This window comes from Balaenoptera borealis (assembly GCF_965194805.1).
Source record: "Balaenoptera borealis genome assembly, chromosome: 1".
Classification (NCBI taxonomy): Eukaryota; Metazoa; Chordata; class Mammalia; order Artiodactyla; family Balaenopteridae; genus Balaenoptera; species Balaenoptera borealis.
In genome coordinates this window covers 100,217,319-100,236,216 of record NC_138860.1, presented here as the reverse complement: position 1 = coordinate 100,236,216, position 18,898 = coordinate 100,217,319, and the positions used below count along the sequence as shown (strand labels likewise).

General features: G+C 37.7%; 1 protein-coding gene across 3 annotated transcripts in view; it reads left to right on the top strand.

The window, feature by feature from the left end:
* Positions 1-18,898, top strand: part of NTNG1 (netrin G1) — a 327,327-nt gene that overhangs the window by 264,124 nt on the left and 44,305 nt on the right. For all 3 annotated transcript variants that reach the window (XM_082385072.1, XM_082385074.1, XM_082385073.1), the window contains 2 exons: positions 4,926-5,093; positions 10,550-10,684. In XM_082385072.1, the coding sequence (XP_082241198.1) occupies positions 4,926-5,093; positions 10,550-10,684 (303 nt within the window). The remainder of the gene's footprint in view (positions 1-4,925; positions 5,094-10,549; positions 10,685-18,898) is intronic.

The following is an 18,898-nucleotide window of genomic DNA, read 5'->3' as shown; positions in this document are numbered from 1 at the left end:
TTTTGAGTTCTGTTTACATCTGTGGACAAAATGGACACAGTCTGCACACATGTCTTTACACTCAAAGTATAGGGGAGAAATTTTTTTTTTTAATTTAGTCTTCAGATACTCTAGGTTCTACAAAAAAATTAAACAGGATTAGTAAATGTGGGAGGGGGGATTAATGTGTTTGGGTCAGGAGCTGTTATTTCAGATAGAGTAGTCACAGCATTTTCTTTGAGCAGGACCTAAAAACAAAGTGAGGAAGCAAGTCATAGGGAAGTCTCGGGGAGGAGTAGACCAGACAGAGGTAACAGCAAATGCAAAGGCCCTGGGGAAGTGCTTGGCATGTTTGCAGAGCAACCTGAAAGTATTGTACAGCGATTGAGGAGGAGAGTGATAGCAATGAGCCCAGATCAATTGGGAATGAATGAATTCAAACTCTGCCTTTTATTCTGAATGAGGCAGGAAGCCATTAGGATTATGGGCAAAAGGATGTCATGACCTAATTTAAGTTTTAAAAGAGTCACTCTGACTGCTGTGTGGAGGAGACTGTCACAAGGATGGAAGGCAGGGAAGCAGTTTGAGGACAACAGCAATAATCCAAGTGCCCTTAACTAAAGATGAGATGGTGAGAGGTGGTGAGATTTAGAATGTATTTTAAACGTGTAGTCAAGAGGATCTGCTGATTGATTGGTTGGGGGCGTGGGTAGAGAGGGATGAGAAAAAGATTGGTGTCAAGAACAACTCCAGGAATTTTGACCTAAGCAATTGGAGGAATAGAGTTGTCATTTACTGAGACAGAGCCGGCTACCCATGTAAGTGGCAGGCTTGGGAAGGTAACCTATGAGCTCAGTTTTGAACATGTTAAAGTTGAGATATCTATTAAATGTCCAAATGGAGACATTAAGAAGGCAGTTGAATATTAGTCTGGATGAAATCTCACTAACTAACTGGGAAGTTGGTCCAGGCTGGAAATAACTATTTTGGAAAGGTCAGCATATTGATGGTTTATGTAGTCATGAGGTTGGGTAAAAAACCCTGGCTCTTAGTGAGCCTAAAGAGCCAAGAGGTCCAAGGGCTAAGCCCTGAGTCATTTGAGAAGATACAACAAAAAGCAAAAGAGAGGAAGAAGCAATGGTAGGTGGGGAAGGAGGTGAACCAAGAGAGAGTGGTGGCCCAGAAGCCTCCTGGTTCAGGAAGCGTTGCCAGAATGCCCTGAGGGCCTTATTGAAGTTTATGGTCATGAATTTAAAGTGAGACTTGTTTCAAAATAGTTGGAAAAAAACTCCAGCCACATTTAGCTGCTGGGGTGTAGGCATGGAGAAGTGGAGAGTTGGATTTAACCAGGATCAGATTTTCCCAGGAGACTGTAATTGGGGGCAGGGGGTTGAGGGTGAGGGAGATGAGAGCATATAAAAGGAAATGATTGTAAGAATGGACCATGAACTCTATATTTTGTAAAAAGGGAAAGGAGGAAATGGTAGGTCAGTGAATTAGAGGATCAAAGAATTATTGAACTATTAATATCATCCCTTCAGGATCTTAATAAGATAGTGCAGCTCTAACTCTATCATTAATGATCATTCATGGATTCTGGGCCTATGTGGAAAGAACAGTTCCTAAAGAGTGGGAAATTAACAGAAAACTGAAAAATAATACAGCAGTCTAATAATTACATCTGAAATGTCTTGCATTTATATAGTGCTCTCATGTGTTTCAAATCACTTTCAAAGATCTTTTTATCATTTTATATTCTCAAATACACCATGGTCAGAGAAGACAGCTTTATCAAAGTCTCAGAAGAGTCTTAGAAGTTTTAAAGGAATAAAGTTACTATTAGCTCATTTCTTAGTTTATAAGACATTTAAAGTATCCACTTATCTTCTGGAAGAAGTTTGTGATATCGAGTGTTTAGCTGTGTATGGTTTTGTATATAATTATTTATAGAATTTACATTATTTAACTCTCCTATCAAAATTAATAAATTGATTTTCAAACAAAACCCAGAAACAAATAGTGAATGTCACAGAAATGCATACTATTCATTAAATTCAAAGAATAGTAGGTAACAGTGTCTACAGAGATTCATGAATTGGGTCTTGATTGAACTTGGATGTCTACAGACACGTTTTTTGGTGAGTAAAGCTTTGTCAGATGAAGCCCAGCATTGGGTAGATCTTATCCACAAAGGAACCATTCAATACTTCCAATAGTATTGGCTATTGGGTAGATCTTATCCACAGAGGAACCATGTTATGAAACTTCTCCAGCCCTGTTCTCTCCCATTTCCCAATGTCATGTCTTTGCACACTCTATTCCTTTCACTGGAAATGCTCATTTCCTCCTTTTTTTTTTTTTTTTTTTTTTGTTAAATAAACCTCACTGGCCCTCATGGAAGATTTAGTTTTAACTTAGTTTTTCCTAATTCTCCTCAAGTGAAATGAATTTCTCCTTATATCACTTTGTGTCTCTGTTTGTTTTTGTTTTTGTTTTTGATTTTAAGCACGTCCTCTTTTTTTTCTAGTTATCTGAGCACATGTTTGTCTTACCCACTAAACAAGCTTCTTGACAACAAGGACTTACTTCTATGTGGTTCTGAAAAGTTCCTAGGATGAATTTATGCACATAAAAGATTCTTTTGAAAAAATCTGGATTAATTATATTAGGTACACCAAGAACCAATCTAGGATGGAGTTATGTGAAGAACAGTAACCACTTAGGGGCCTCTTCTAGAGAGGGAGAGCCTGAGGACAGGGTGTGTGTGCCCATGCCTCCGGAATTCCAGGAAGCTCTGAAGAAGTCCTTGGGAAGCAATTAGATTTGGGACATGGGTCTCCTCCCTGCAAGTACTACTCTGAGGTGGCTCCAGGCCAGAAAGATTCTCCCTGTTCCAAACCCTCAACTAAGAAAGGTTGGAGAGGCCCTTTAGGTTTCCTAGGGAGTCAGAAATGCCAGTTTAAACAAGGTTGAACTCAGGGAGATAGAATGTATGGGGGTGAAATGCTTGTTTTCTAAGAGAATTTAATTTGGTGATATGTAATTCTATTATTTTTCTTGTTGCTATTATTATTATTAATTCGGCATGCCTTAACTACAAAATTTTTGCAGGATTTTCTTACCCCATCTCCCATATGGCCTCCTTCTCCCAGAACTCTCCTTCTCCCGCTGGTTCCTCTGACTCCCCACTCCCACTCCCCACCCCTAGCACACATGCACACCGTGACAAAGCTAGCCTCCTGTAAAGGAAGGGGCTTGCCTTCAGGAACCTCCCATTCTTCTTGCCTTTCTTTTAAGCATCTGGGGTCTCCAAGGTGCTAACCCTATTCCTGGGTGTCTTCCACTCTTCACCGTTTCCAGTGTCCTCCTCTGCTTCTATCCAAATTTGATTTCATTCTGTTGGGACCTTGACCTCAGCTCTCTACTGTAGTAACTGGCTCTCATACGAATGAATCCACACTGTTCTGATGAGTGTCAGTATGTTAATTTATTGGGTTAGCCAAAAAGTTCGTTTGGGTTTTTCTGTAACATCTTATAGAAAAACCCAAATGAACTTTTTGGCCAACCCGATAGAAAAAAAAAAAAAAAAAGATAATCACCCTTCCTTATTAATTTTGACAACACTTACTCATTTTTACTCTGGTCATCAAATGCAATACTTCCAAAATTTTAATCTAGGCCAAAAGAGTAACTCAGTACCTCACATAGTGCCTGACACATAGACCAACTGAATATATTATTTATTGAGTGAATGAATAAATGAGCTCAAATAGTGACTGTGTTTGGCTTCCTGGTGGGATAAAATAAAAGCCAGACATTAATGAGAGGGATATTTTTAGGCAAACAAGGTTTGCAGTTTCATAATTGACCTCCCTTATAAATGTGAGCTAGGCCTGCCCCCATATTTGAGGAGACGAAACAGATTCCCCACCTAGTTACTTCTCACACGTTTTTTTCTGTCTGATTCAGTAGCTATTGCACCAATAGAGGCTTTGTTTTTACTTCTTTTAGAAAGGTTGAATTAGATTAATGACTTGCTTTGGTTGAGGTGCAAAAGAGAGACGATCTAGTCACTCTCCACCCTTCCCTACGTCTCCTCGTCTAGTTCTTATCACCATCACCCCTAAGCCTCAGAGGCACCTCCAACATTTGGGGGAGACAAAGGAAAAGCAATCTGAGGGTACAGTAGCTGCCTGACTCTTCTTTTGTAGCAGACTTAGCTTGAAACTTGCAAGAAAAGGAAATCTTAAGAGTACTTTTTTCATACCAATCATCTTCCTGTTTTTTGTATTCTCTCTCACACATAAGCAAACATGCAGATTTGGCCTGATGAAAGGCTTACAGAAGTCATCTTCTCCTCTTACCATTTGGAAAAAACAAAAATAAAGAGTTGTTTAGTTGTCTAGATCCCTATTAAATTTGCCATGATTTCTTCTGTGAAATTCTGACTGAGTTACTGTCTTGACACAAATGATAGTAAGACTCTAAACAAAGGAGCCATGGGTGATGGCAGACTCAGGCCTTAGATGCCGACATTCATCCTTCCTTCTTTTTTAAGATTGCAAATATGAAGAGAAAATGAGGGGAGTGATGCAAAGACAGTGAAGTTTTCAATGTGCAAAAATTAGACTTTTGCATCAATGGAAACAGAGTCTTCCCAAATTTTAAAAAGGTGTACACCTGCAAATGCTTCTGTTCATATTGTCTGCCAAGAATTAACACTCTCCGATCATGTTCTGAATGTCCAATCTTTCTCTCCTGCCTGAAACAGATGCTACTTCCATGCCAGTCACAACCACCTGCGGTCACCATGTGTCATGTGGAATCACATACATGTAATGCCATTCCGCCATCTTTTCTCCACTTCTCATTTTATCCAAGCATGTAGTGTGCTGTTATTCTGCGATTGTATACACTCTGTATACATTTCTGTTCTTCCTTGCAAGATTGTGAATGCTTCGGCCACTCCAATCGATGCAGTTATATCGATCTGCTAAATACAGTCATTTGCGTGAGCTGTAAACACAACACTAGAGGGCAGCACTGTGAGTTATGCAGGCTGGGCTACTTCAGAAATGCTTCTGCACAGCTGGACGATGAGAATGTGTGCATAGGTCAGTTCCATTATAATTTCAGCTATTGTTCTGTGCCTTTCACGAGATGGGGAGCTATTTAAGGTGGAGAGGCTGGTGATTTGCACCACAGCTGAGCCAGAATGAACTTTCTCAATGGAGAAAACATCCTTGTGGTAGACTTGAAGATTTCACTTGTGCTGATTGAAATCATAGTTGGGGGATGTATTTTGAATCCTTGTCTAATTGTTGCTTTAAAGATGATGAGCTGAAAAGTCATGTTTAAGAGATGAAGTAATTCTTTTTGTTTTTCTTTCTTTTTTTTTTTGCATGAAATCTTAACACCTGGTCATTTCAACCTGATCTTAAAGTCTTAAGTTGTACACTCAGCTTTCAAAATGTAAACTCATTATAAGGTTTTTAATTATAGATATGAGATTAGGACACAAACTTTTGTAAATAATTGGTAATCAACTAATATTGATTTAAAATATTCCCATTTGAAATTGAAAGCCATTAGCAATTGGTAATGTAGAAGTTTGCCTGGCTTTTCCATCCATAGTAATGAAATTCCACTTATTGAATTTTCCTATAGCCCTCAAAAGGAGAAGCAATTTTTCAAAACTATTCAAGACAATTAATTCTCTTAGCTTCCAAAGCACATGAGCCCTGGAAAACTGGGGCCACAGAATTCCCTTGAGCATTCTTTCCACCCCCTGTGATGACTGATCATGTCAACTGGAGAGAACCAGGTGCCCTTCCCATCCAAAAAAGCTTCTCCTACCTTTTGCATAGTAGAAGCTATCTTTAAGAAAGGGAGCTGATGAAAAATAAGAAATAAGAAATGGAATTTCACTTCATAATGTACTTTGAAGAAGTGCATATATTCAAAATGGTGAAGGGTACATATGTATCTGTTACCACACCAATAGGTAATATATAGGCAACCAATGTTAAAGGTAGATTTTTTCACATAAAGACTAGATAGATATACACAAGCTGAAAAATGAAAGGTGATCTTTTCATCAAAAAAGAAATCAAATCAATCTGCAATTCTGGAATCATTGTTTTCTGATTGGATTGTCAAGGTTATATAGTTATTTGCCAAGTGTCATTTAAAATAGCTGGACAAGTTTTTTCAGTTAAAATGGGCCAAGTTTTTATAATACTGTTTATGTCTATAGTATGTTCTAATTTTCAAAGTGCTTCCTTATTATTTGTGAATTAGTGGAGAAATCCCTGGACTTAGAGGCTGGAGAGCTGGGTTCAAGTCCCAGTTTGCTATTTAATAGCTGTGTGCCTTAGGTAAGTCGTTGAAAACTCCTGGTCAAATTGGTGTCATATGGGATGCACAGGAAACACTTGGTAAACTGTGAACTGACTTGCAAGTATGTTTTTTGTTTGTTTGTTTGTTTTGTTTTTACTTAATCCTCATTAACAAAACCATGGTGGTAAGTACTCCACTGATAATTTCCCCTATTTTCTAGTTGAGAAAAGTAAGGCAAATTGACCCAAATCATACAGCTTTAGTAAAGAGTTAGTTTCCTGACTTCAAAGCTTTTGAACGCTTTCTCCCAACTACCCTGACACAATTAGCAAAGCTAAGCTTGTCAGACTTTTACTTATGGTATGTTTTTAGGATGACAGCAGCAATTCCACTATGAGCTTGTGAACAGAAGTTCAATTGCCTTTATAACATTTGGGTTACAAAGATTTGAGAATATTAATAAAAACCAAAAGGCACATAGCTGTCTGAATTCTGAATGCAGTTACATTTTGCTGAATGTCATTTGTAAAAATATATAAATGTCATACTATAAATATGTTAACAAGGGAAAAGGTACAATAAATAGGAACACTAGGAATACAGGAATAAAACCTAATCAGTTTTTTCAAAATACAAAACATTACAATAAGATGTAAATGTTTTGCAATATCAATTTCATATTATTTTCAATAAATCAAAGAAAAAGACCTTAAAAGAAAAGATTTTATTACATAAAATTTCTCATAGCAGGTAACTTAACAATATCCCGATATATTTTACTCAAAGTATTCTATTCTAATGAAGTCCTCCCCTTTTCCTGTTCTAAAGTAATCTATAAACTACAAAATCCACACTTCCTGTCTAATTCTAAGAGGCATAGTTCTGTTATAAATCCATATTTGATTATCCACAGACAAGATGTTGCCATTCAGCTTTTGTCATTTAAATCATGTAAAATACAGATGAATGGAAAGCTTAATATACATTCTTGTATTTATTTCTACTTAAAAAAAATCAAACGCAGTTCTTTTCTCCCTTTCTAGAAACTTTGTTAATTAAAGTTATAAATCTTGGAGAGGATTTTATATTATTGAGGTAAACATATCCCTATTCAGTATTTTGTACTCTTCAAACCAAGTGGATATAGATAAACACAAAGATGAGTATTTTTAGATACCATTAAAATTAGCTACAGTATACCTCCACATACCAAAATTCCTTAAATTGTTTCTCTTTCCTAAGGGGTAAAATTGTTTTTAAAGAATGAACTGAAAAATTTGGCTAGCTGGTATATGCTACGTACAGTCTATCTTTTGTCTTTAGTTTCTATAAGCGTACAAAAGTTTCCTAAAAGAGCTATAGCTTCCACTTTTCCCACTTGAGGGACCAAAGGCAGAGCTGTCAGGCTGCCTGGGCATGAGACGGAAGCTGAGGTTTGCTCTCTGAAGGCCATTGGAAGCCTGTGGCTCCATTACCAGGGTTTGCCCTATGGGGCAGCACGAACCTATTCGCTATTTTTTACATTTAAGTTCCCCAAAGGGCTTGCAGCAGGGCTGAGAGTTAATTTTAATGCCATTTTGTATAGAAAGCACTAATGAAAATGAATGGATATTTACCCAATTCACTTTCACAGAATTAGGCACTAATCTCTGAAAATTTGAGCTTCATCTAAGCTGTATCTAAACTTAAGGGGAAAAAAGGCACTTTGCCATTTCTTTAACAATTGGCAATGAAATCCACCACCCTGGCTATGAGGGAACAGCACATATCTTTGACACAATGTTGACTGTGTTGAAATAGATGTCTTAAACTATTTGCATCATTTTATATTATGGCAAATATAAAATGCATGCTATTCCATGTTGTCACAGTGATCGCTGCTTTGTGATTCCTGGTAAATTTCCCCACTTTCATACAAATTCCAAGCCAGCCATGTTTCCAAAGATGCATGTGATTAGCCTGTATGATGCAGCAATTTCATGAAGATGACATCCTTGCATGCTTCCATTTCATATAAACTCGAACATTAAGCAGGAAGCTAGAGGATATGTGACCTTGGGTAATCACTGCTAATAATCCCTGATAACAAGCTTGACATCTGAATGAAATGCAGGGCTCAGCAGTTGCTACTAAACATATCTCCAATTATGATGTATTATTGTTTTCATTCCCCTGGAAACCCAAGATCAGGTAATCAGAGGTACCTTCTGTAAAACAAAGCAAACATAAGACACTTCTAATACTTATAAATCAACTGTAGTATAACTTTTTAATCAGACTTCCAAAAGTATTTCATGTTGTTTTTTGGTCTAACAGTCCTGCATATTCTTCCTAGTTTCATGGAATAAAATATAATTCTCCAAGGCCATCCTCATCACCCCAACATCTACCATTGACCATCGTTCCAGAAATGATATTTTTTAAACTAAATTATTTGTATGTAATGTGGATTGTAGACCCCGCCTCTCCTTGTCACTTATTTTCCTGACTAACATTACACTTACCACCTTTTGTATGACAACCACTGAGATGTACCGTGGTTTAGATGTTCCACATTTCTAAAAATTTTGTTTACTTTTTTTTTACATCTAAAACTTTATATTAATCAGTTGTTACGGGCTAATTGACTAACACAGTATGTGAATTTGTATTGGCCAGATGTAACTCTACTCTCCGGCTTATGAAATGTTGGTGATTCATTGTCAACTTATACACTTTAAATAGTAAGAAACATATTATAGTATTCTTGCTATAGGTATATACTTATAGTGTGTGTGTGTGTATGTGTGTATTTTTAAAGCCACAACAAAATTGCTATTTAAAAATGTTTTAAACAACTGCTGTATATACACACATTAAAATAGAAAATGCCAATTTAAAATAAAACTCCAATTATTAAGTGCAAATCAGTCCAGACAAGGAGAGAGCATTTTAGACTTTATTTGGTTTTATTTTTACCTATGTATGTTACTCTTAGTCATACAAATGTTTGTATCTTAAGAATGCTGAACTTCAAAATTGACTTACTCAACATGAAATAAATAATGATTCTAAGGTACTCCACATTCTTTGAAGAAATTATCTGATTAGTCCCTATGACGAAAACAGAACCAAACCTCTCTATTTAACAGTAAACCCTGAATCTCCATGGCCAATCTAAGATGCTAAACTTAAAGTTATTAAACTAAAATCCTCAGGGTTTCTCACAGTTGGTTGCTTGGTTAGTTGCTTGGTGTGATTTTATTTGGTTTTTTGACATGAAAACCTCTTAATGGGACCATTTTAAAATAAAGGAAATCAAGAGACAGAGGGGCATAATAACTTGCCCAGTATTATACAGTGGGATTACAAAGAAAGTAACTTTGACCTACAAATTCCAAAAGCTGGAAACTAGCTGCTGTTACCTTTCAAGCTAATGGAAGCCTAAGGAATTTGTATTTCTGATTCAGGCTTTAAGAAAAACAGAGCTTCAGAAGTGAAAATATCCTGCATAATAATGTGTGAGGAATCAAGAAATTATTCTATTTACTTTTTATTACACAAAGTTATATTGTTCTGTCCATAGACATTATAATGATACAAGTCTTAAATTATGCCTATGTTGAAATTTATTTAGGATTACAAAATTCATTTTCCTTTCATGATTGTTAATCTAGGTTGCATAAAAGCTATACTAACTTAACATGTGTAGCAGATACAATATCTAAAGGCTCATCACAACATAGTATAAATATATATATAAAGCACCATCCCAAATCATAAAGTAAAACTGACTTTGAATGAACAAAGTGCATTCATATTCCACTTTAACAATGTTCAGCAGTTCTCAAATTTTGAGTGTAGCCGATAAGCTCATTTGAATAATTTAAAACAGATTTTACACTGATGGCATATTGATTTATCCTTGATATGTAAACTTCTCATTGCGTTCATTAAACCATCTAAAAATGCCCTAACAAATGGAAACTCCATTACGATCTGTTACCAGTGAAGAGCATGATGTCTTATTTCCTTGGAGGCTTTCAGATGATTTCCTCCCATAACAGAAAAATGATATCATGGAAGGCTGAGCAAATAAATAAATGGACCTGAAATAGCCATATTTGCCAAAGCATTTCATTAGTGGACGCCTTTCTTTAAGTGATGCATTTAAGTAAGCAACACTCCTGTGTTGATACCTTATAAGCCATGCGGACTTGTCTCCAGCCTGTGTGTTGTCTTGTTTCTACAGAGTGTTATTGTAACCCTTTGGGCTCAGTCCATGATCGTTGTAATGGCTCAGGATTTTGTGAGTGTAAGACTGGAACAACAGGGCCTAAGTGTGATGAGTGTCTGCCGGGAAATTCCTGGCACTACGGCTGTCAACGTAAGTAACTCTGGGAGCTGTCCTCTGCCTGCTGCAGCATGGCTGATTCTGCTTGTCTAGGCCGGTGCGTGCAGCTTCTCAGAGCAGAAAAAGGCCCAAACCGCTGACAAGCTTTAAAAACTACATAATGCCTCAGCCTATGGATAGGAGAGAGAGCAATCCATCAGCTGTCCAGCTGGCTCCTTTGAAGCCCATCTTCGTCCCCTCTGATGGCTGGAGAAACTTATACTGAAATACTGTACGCAGATCCATGTACCTGGCCAGACCATAAATTAAGTGGCACAATAGGGACCCAGCTTAGAAATCTTACTGCAAAATGAAGGGTGATGTGTATGCGGTTAATATATTTCTTGAACTACCCTGGAGCTCCAGAGTTCATAAATTAAATGATATCTACATAACTTATTATCACCCTTGTATCATAACCATCACTGAATCTGAACCAAAAACCTAAAGGTAATAAATCTAAGGGATATTTAAATGCCAGGATAAAATAAATGATGAAAATCAATATTGATTTTAAGCCTCTGAGGTTAGGCACCATGCAGTGAGCCTTAGACAGATGCCATTTGGTTCAGCTTCATTTCTCTGAGGATTATCAGGCGTTCTTAAAAGCTTGTCAAGGCAGGTGGCATGTTGGTGTATTCAGGGAACAGAAATTTTAAAATCTGAGCAGAAGCTTCCTCCTGTCATTCATAACCTTTTTTGCATTTTAATTCTGCATTAATTTTCCTCTATCTGTACACAGTCAGCTTACTAATATCAAAGAGCCACCAGGCAAAGCCTCTGGAGAGCGCAGTCCAATACAAAATCATGCAAGCCACACATGTAACTTTAACTGTATTGTTATCCACATTAAAAAAAGTAAAAATAAATAGAAGTGGATTTTAACAACTTGTTTTATCCAAAAAAAAAAAAAAACTGAAATATTATCATTTCAACATAGAATTAATGTTAAAGTTGTTAAGGATATATTTTACATTTTTCATAGTCCTTGAAATCAGATGTTTAATGCTTACAGAACTCTCAATTAGAACTAGCCATATTGCAAGGCTTAATAGACACATAAGTCTACCATATTGGACAGCACAGCTCTAGAGGTTTTTTGCTTACTTTTCACTTGAAAAATTGTCAGCATGCACGAACTATCTAAAGCAGGTTTCTACCAGGGATGTACAGAATATTTTATCTGCTACTTATGGAATGTATAGTTATCTGGAGGCTACATTTCTACCTATTATAAAGCCAAAGTGAAATTTACTACCATACTAATGCCGTGGGCAGCAGTGAACTATGGTGATAATTGAGAGATTTGGCACTGAGCAGGCCAAGGTTAGGATGGGATCTAGAAGCTGGAGGGTGAACATCTCCAGCCATGCTGGAGAATCATTAAAAGCATCAAATAGTGAGAAGTCAGGCAGCACTTCTGCACATAAGCTCTGGATAAGGCCATGGTTTTAACGTTGTACACACCGTAGGTTCCCAGAAAGCACCTTAAGGGTCTGAATGAGTTTGGGATCCCAAAAACAATGTGAGGAGCCAGGACTCAGCGGATAAGTCATCAATCCTGGAACATCTAGATGTAGAGGCCCAAAGAAGGCTGACAGGAGGAGAGAAGGAGAGACAAAGGAGGGGCTGAAACGAGCACCAAGATTCAAAGCATAAGGAATGAGGAGACTTTATAATGAAGACACACCTTCTCAAAGGAAAAGTCTCATGTAGTTTACCTGATGCAACAGGACCTAATGAATGGGTTCCTGAAGTGTAATCAGGGAAAGACATTGGAAAGGAAAATTAATCTAGCCTTAGAGGAAATGTATGCCCAAAAAAGGGCCTAACTTGATTTTTCTGTGTTAATTTCCTGAAGTATTATAAAAAATGTAATGTCCTCAAATTTTTCCTTCTGGCATTGGAAGACTGGATTTAAGCATGACCCTACCACATAAAGGCGGTATGGTGTACAAAACCCTCCATGCCTCAGCTCCAGCACCCTACATCCTTGGTATGTAGATCAGTGAGATTATAGGAGTAAATGCTTTATCCTCTTGAGTATTTCTTTTTTATTTTTTTTTTGAATTTTTGAATTTTATTTTATTTATTTTTTTATACAGCAGGTTCATATTAGTCATCTATTTTATACACATCAGTGTATACATGTCAATCCCAATCTCCCAATTCATCACAGCACCACCCCCACCCCCAGCCACTTTCCCCCCTTGGTGTCCATACGTTTCTTCTCTACATCTGTGTCTCTATTTCTGCCCTGCTAACCGGTTCATCTGTACCATTTTTCTAGGTTCCACATACATGCATCAATATACGATATTTGTTTTTCTCTTTCTGACTTACTTCACTCAATATGACAGTCTCTAGGTCCATCCACGTCTCTACAAATGACCGAATTTCGTTCCTTTTTATGGCTGAGTAATATTCCATTGTATATATGTACCACTTCTTCTTTATCCATTCGTCTGTCAATGGGCATTTAGGTTGCCTCCATGACCTGGCTATTGTAAATAGTGCTGCAATGAACATTGGGGTGCATGTGTCTTTTTGAATTATGGTTTTCTCTGTGTATATGCCCAGTAGTGGGATTGCTGGTCATATGGTAATTCTATTTTTAGTTTTTTAATGAACCTCCATACTGTTCTCCACAGTGGCTGTATCAGTTTACATTCCCACCAACAGTGAAAGAGGGTTCCCTTTTCTCCACACCCTCTCCAGCATTTGTTCTTTGTAGATTTTCTGATGATGCCCATTCTAACTGGTGTGAGGTGATACCTCATTGTAGTTTTGATTTGCATTTCTCTAATAATTAGTGATGTTGAGCAGCCTTTCATGTGCTTCTTGGCCATCTGTATGTCTTCTTTGGAGACATGTCTATTTAGGTCTTCTGCCCATTTTTGGATTGGGTTTTTTGTTTTTTTAATATTGACCAGCATGAGCTGTTTATATATTTTGGAGATTAATTCTTTGTCCATTGATTCATTTGCAAATATTTTCTCCCATTCTTAAGGTTGTCTTTTCATCTTGTTTATGGTTTCCTTTGCTGTGCAAAAGCTTTGAAGTTTCATTAGGTCCCATTTGTTTATTTCTGTTTTTATTTCCATTACTCTAGGAGGTGGATCAAAAAAGATCTTGCTGTGAATTATGTCAAAGGGTGTTCTTCCTATGTTTTCCACTAAGAGTTTTATAGTGTCTGGTCTTACATTTAGGTCTCTAATCCATTTTGAGTTTATTTTTGTGTATGGTGTTAGGGAGTGTTCTAATTTCATTCTTTTACATGTAGCTGTCCAGTTTTCCCAGCACCACTTATTGAAGAGACTGTCTTTTCTCCATTGTATATCCTTGCCTCCTTTGTCATAGATTAGTTGACCATAGGTGTGTGGGTTTATCTCTGGGCTTTCTATCCTGTTCCATTGATCTATATTTCCATTTTTGTGCCAGTACCATATTGTCTTGATTACTGTAGCTTTGTAGTATAGTCTGAAGTCAGGGAGTCTGATTACTCCAGCTCTGCTCTTTTCCCTCAAGACTGCTTTGGCTATTCGGGGTCTTTTCTGTCTCCATACAAATTTTAAGATTTTTTGTTCTAGTTCTGTAAAAAATGCCATTGATAATTTGATAGGGATTGCACTGAATCTGTAGATTGCTTTGGGTAGTATAGTCATTTTCACAATATTGATTCTTCCAATCCAAGAACATGGTATATCTCTCCATCTGTTGGTATCATCTTTTATTTCTTTCATCAGTGTCTTATACTTCTCAGCATACAGGTCTTTTGTCTCCCTAGGTAGGTTTATTCCTAGGTATTTCATTCTTTTTGTTGCAATGGTAAATGGGAGTGTTTCCTTAATTTCTCTTTCAGATTTTTCATCATTAGTATATAGGAATGCAAGAGATTTCTGTGCATTAGTTTTGTATCCTGCTACTTTACCAAATTCATTGATTAGCTCTAGTAGTTTACTGGTGGCATCTTTAGGGTTCTCTATGTATAGTATCATGTCATCTGCAAACAGTGACAGTTTTACTTCTTCTTTTCCAATTTGTATTCCTTTTATTTCTTTTTCTTCCCTGATTGCCGTGGCTAGGACTTCCAAAACTATGTTGAATAATAGTGGCAAGAGTGGACATCCTTGTCTTGTTCCTGATCTTAGAGGAAATGCTTTCAGTTTTTCACCATTGAGAATGATGTTGGCTGTGGGTTTGTCATATATGGCCTTTAGTATGTTGAGGTAGGTTTCCTCTATGCCGACTTTCTGGAGAGTTTTTATGATAAATGGGTGTTGAATTTTGTCAAAAGCTTTCTCTGCATCTATTGAGATGATCATATGGTTTTTATTCTTCAGTTTGTTAATATGGTGAATCACATGGATTGATTTGCATATATTAAGAATTCTTGCATCCCTAGGATAAATCACACTTGATCATGGTGTATGATCCTTTTAATGTGTTGTTGGGTTCTGTTTGCTAGTATTTTGTTGAAGAGTTTTGCATCTATATTCATCAGTGATATTGGTCTGTAATTTTCTTTTTTTGTAGTATCTTTGTCTGGTTTTGGTATCAGGGTGACGGTGGCCTCATAGAATGGGTTTGGGAGTGTTCCTTCCTCTGCAATTTTTTGGAAGAGTTTGTGAAGGATGGGTGTTAGCTCTTCTCTAAATGTTTGAAAGAATTCACGTGTGAAGCCATCTGGTCCTGGACTTTTGTTTGTTGGAAGATTTTTAATCACAGTTTCAACTTCATTATTTGTGATTGGTCTGTTCATATTTTCTGTTTCTTCCTGATTCAGGCTTGGAAGGTTATACCTTTCTAAGAATTTGTTCATTTCTTCCAGGTTGTCCGTTTTATTGGCATAGAGTTGCTTGTAGTAGTCTCTTAGGATGCTTTGTATTTTTGCAATGTCTGTTGTAACTTCTCCTTTTTCATTTCTAATTTTATTGATTTGAGTCCTCTCCCTCTTTTTCTTGATGAGTCTGGCTAATGGTTTATCGATTTTGTTTATCTTCTCAAAGAACCAGCTTTTAGTTTTATTGATCTTTGTTATTGTTTTCTTTGTTTCTATTTCATTTATTTCTGCTCTGATCTTTATGATTTCTTTCCTTCTGCTAACTTTGGATTTTGTTTGTTCTTCTTTCTCTAGTTCCTTTAGGTGTAAGGTTAGATTGTTTGAGATTTTTCTTCTTTCTTGATGTAGACTTCTATAGCTATAAACTTCCCTCTTAGAACGGCTTTTGCTGCATCCCATAGGTTGTGGATCATCGTGTTTTCATTGTCATCTGTCTCTAGGTATTTTTTGATTTCCTCTTTGATTTCTTCAGTGATCTCTTGGTTATTTAGTAACGTATTGTTTAGCCTCCATGTGTTTATGTTTTTTACATTTTTTTCCCTGTAATTCATTTCTAATCTCATAGTGTTGTGGTCAGAAAAGATGCTTGATATGATTTCAATTTTCTTAAATTTACTGAGGCTTGATTTGTGACCCAAGATGTGATCTATCCTGGAGAATGTTCCATGCGCACTTGATAAGAAAATGTAATCTGCTGTTGTTGGATGGAATGTCCTATAAATATCAGTTAAATCTATCTGGACTGTTGTGTCATTTAAAGCATCTGTTTCCTTATTTATTTTCTGTTTGGATGATCTGTCCATTGGTGTAAGTGAGATGTTAAAGTCCCCCACTATTGTTGTGTTACTGTCGATTTCCTGTTCTATAGCTGTTAGCAGTTGCCTTATGTATTGTGGTGCTCCTATGTTGGGTGCATATATATTTATAATTGTTATATCTTCTTCTTGGATTGATCCCTTGATCATTATGTAGTGTCCTCCTTTGTCTTTTGCAACATTCTTTATTTTAGAGTCTATTTTATCTGATATGAGTATTGCTACTCCAGCTTTCTTTTGATTTCCATTTGCATGGAATATCTTTTTCCATCCCCTCACTTTCAGTCTGTATGTTTTGCTAGGTTTGAAGTGGGTCTCTTGTAGACAGCATATATATGGGCCTTGTTTCTTTATCCATTCAGCAAACCAGTGTCTTTAGGTTGGAGCATTTAATACATTCATGTTTAAGGTAATTATTGATATGTATGTTCCTATGACCATTTTCTTAATTGTTTTGGGTTTGTTTTTGTAGGTCCTTTTCTTCTCTTGTTTTTCTCACTTAGAGAAGTTCCTTTAGCATTTGTTGTAGAGCTGGTTTTTTGGTGCTGAATTCTCTTAGCTTTTGCTTGTCTGTAAACTTTTGAGTTCTCCATCGAATCTGAATGAGATCCTTGCTGGGTAGAGTAATCTTCGTTGTAGGTTCTTCCCTTTCATCACTTTAAATATGTCATGCCACTCCCTTCTGGCTTGTAGAGTTTCTGCAGAGAAGTCAGCTGTTAACCTTATGGGAGTTCCCTTGTATGTTATTTGTCATTTTTCCCTTGCTGCTTTCAATAATTTTTCTTTGTCTTTAATTTTTGCCAATTTTATTACTATGTGTCTCAGCGTGTTTCTCCTTGGGTTTATCCTTCCTGGGACTCTCTGCGCTTCCTGGACTTGGGTGGCTATTTTCTTTCCCATGTTAGGGAAGTTTTCGACTATAATTTCTTCAAATATTTTCTCGGGTCCTTTCTCTCTCTCTTCTCCTTCTGGGACCCCTATAATGCAAATGTTGTTGCATTTAATGTTGTCCCAGAGGTCCCTTAGGCTGTCTTCATTTCTTTTCATTCTTTTTTCTTTATTCTGTTTCTCAGCAGTGAATTCCACCATTCTGTCTTCCAGGTCACTTATCCGTTCTTCTGCCTCAGTTATTCTGTTATTGATTCCTTCTAGTGTATTTTTCATTTCATTTATTTTATTGTTCATCTCTGTTTGTTTGTTCTTTAATTCTTCTAGGTCTTTGTTAAACATTTCTTGCATCTTCTCAATCTTTGCCTCCATTCTTTTTCCAAGGTCCTGGATAATCTTCACTACCATTATTCCGAATTCTTTTTCTAGAAGGTTGCCTATCTCCACTTCATTTAGTTGTTTTTCTGGGGTTTTATCTTGTTCCTTCATCTGTTACATAGCCCTCTGCCTTTTCATCTTGTCTATCTTTCTGTGAATGTGGTTTTTGTTCCACAGGGTGCAGGACTGTAGTTCTTCCTGCTTCTGCTGTCTGCCCTCTGGTGGATGAGGCTATCTAAGAGGCTTGTGCAAGTTTCCTGATGGGAGGGACTGGTGGTGGGTAGAGCTGACTGTTGTTCTTGCGGGCAGAGCCCAGTAAAACTTTAATCCGCTTGACTGCTGATGGGTGCGGCTGGGTTCCCTCCCTGTTGGCTGTTTGGCCTAGGGCTACCCTGCCCTGGAGCCTACCTGGGCTCTTTGGTGGGGCTAATGGCGGACTCTGGGAGGGCTCACGCCAAGGAGTACTTCCCAGAACTTCTGCTGCCAGTGTCCTTGTCCTCATGGTGAGCCACAGCCGCCCCCTGCCTCTGCAGGTAACTCTCCAACACTAGCAGGTAAGTCTGGTTCAGTCTCCCCTGGAGTCACTGCTCCTTCCCCTGGGTCCCGATGCACACACCACTTTGTGTGTGCCCGCCAAGAGTGGAGTCTCTGTTTCCCCTAGTCCTGTCAGAGTCCTGCAATCAAATCCCGCTAGGCTTCAATGTCTGATTCTCTAGGAATTCCTCCTCCCATTGCCGGACCCCCAGGTTTGGACGCCTGACGTGGGGCCCAGGACCTTCACTCTGAAGGTTTGTGAGTCACCCACCCAGCAGTTATGGGATTTTATTTTATTGTGATTGTGCCCCTCCTACCATCTCATTGTGGCTTCTCCTTTGTCTTTGGATGTGGGGTATCTTTTTTGGTGAGTTCTAGTGTCTTCCTGTCAATGAATGTTCAGCAGTTAGTTGTGATTCTGGTGTTCTCACAAGAGGGAGTGAGAGCACGTCCTTCTACTCCGCCACCTTGGTTCCAAAAACCTCTTTAGTATTTCTTGAGTACCTACTATTAATTAGATATTGAGCTTGCAGTAGAGGCTAAAGGATGAAGAGAGGTAGCTGCATTGGACATGCGGACATGAAGTTCACAATCTGGAGTGAGAGGCTGACAAGCACCTAACAGTTAGAAGGTGATCAGAGCCAAGCGCTATGTACCTGATTTTAGTGAAGCCCAGATGGGGAGTAAGGCTTCCCAGAGAGGTGACATTTATTTGAGTACTCTAGTATTGGTGGATGCTTTCCAGGATGG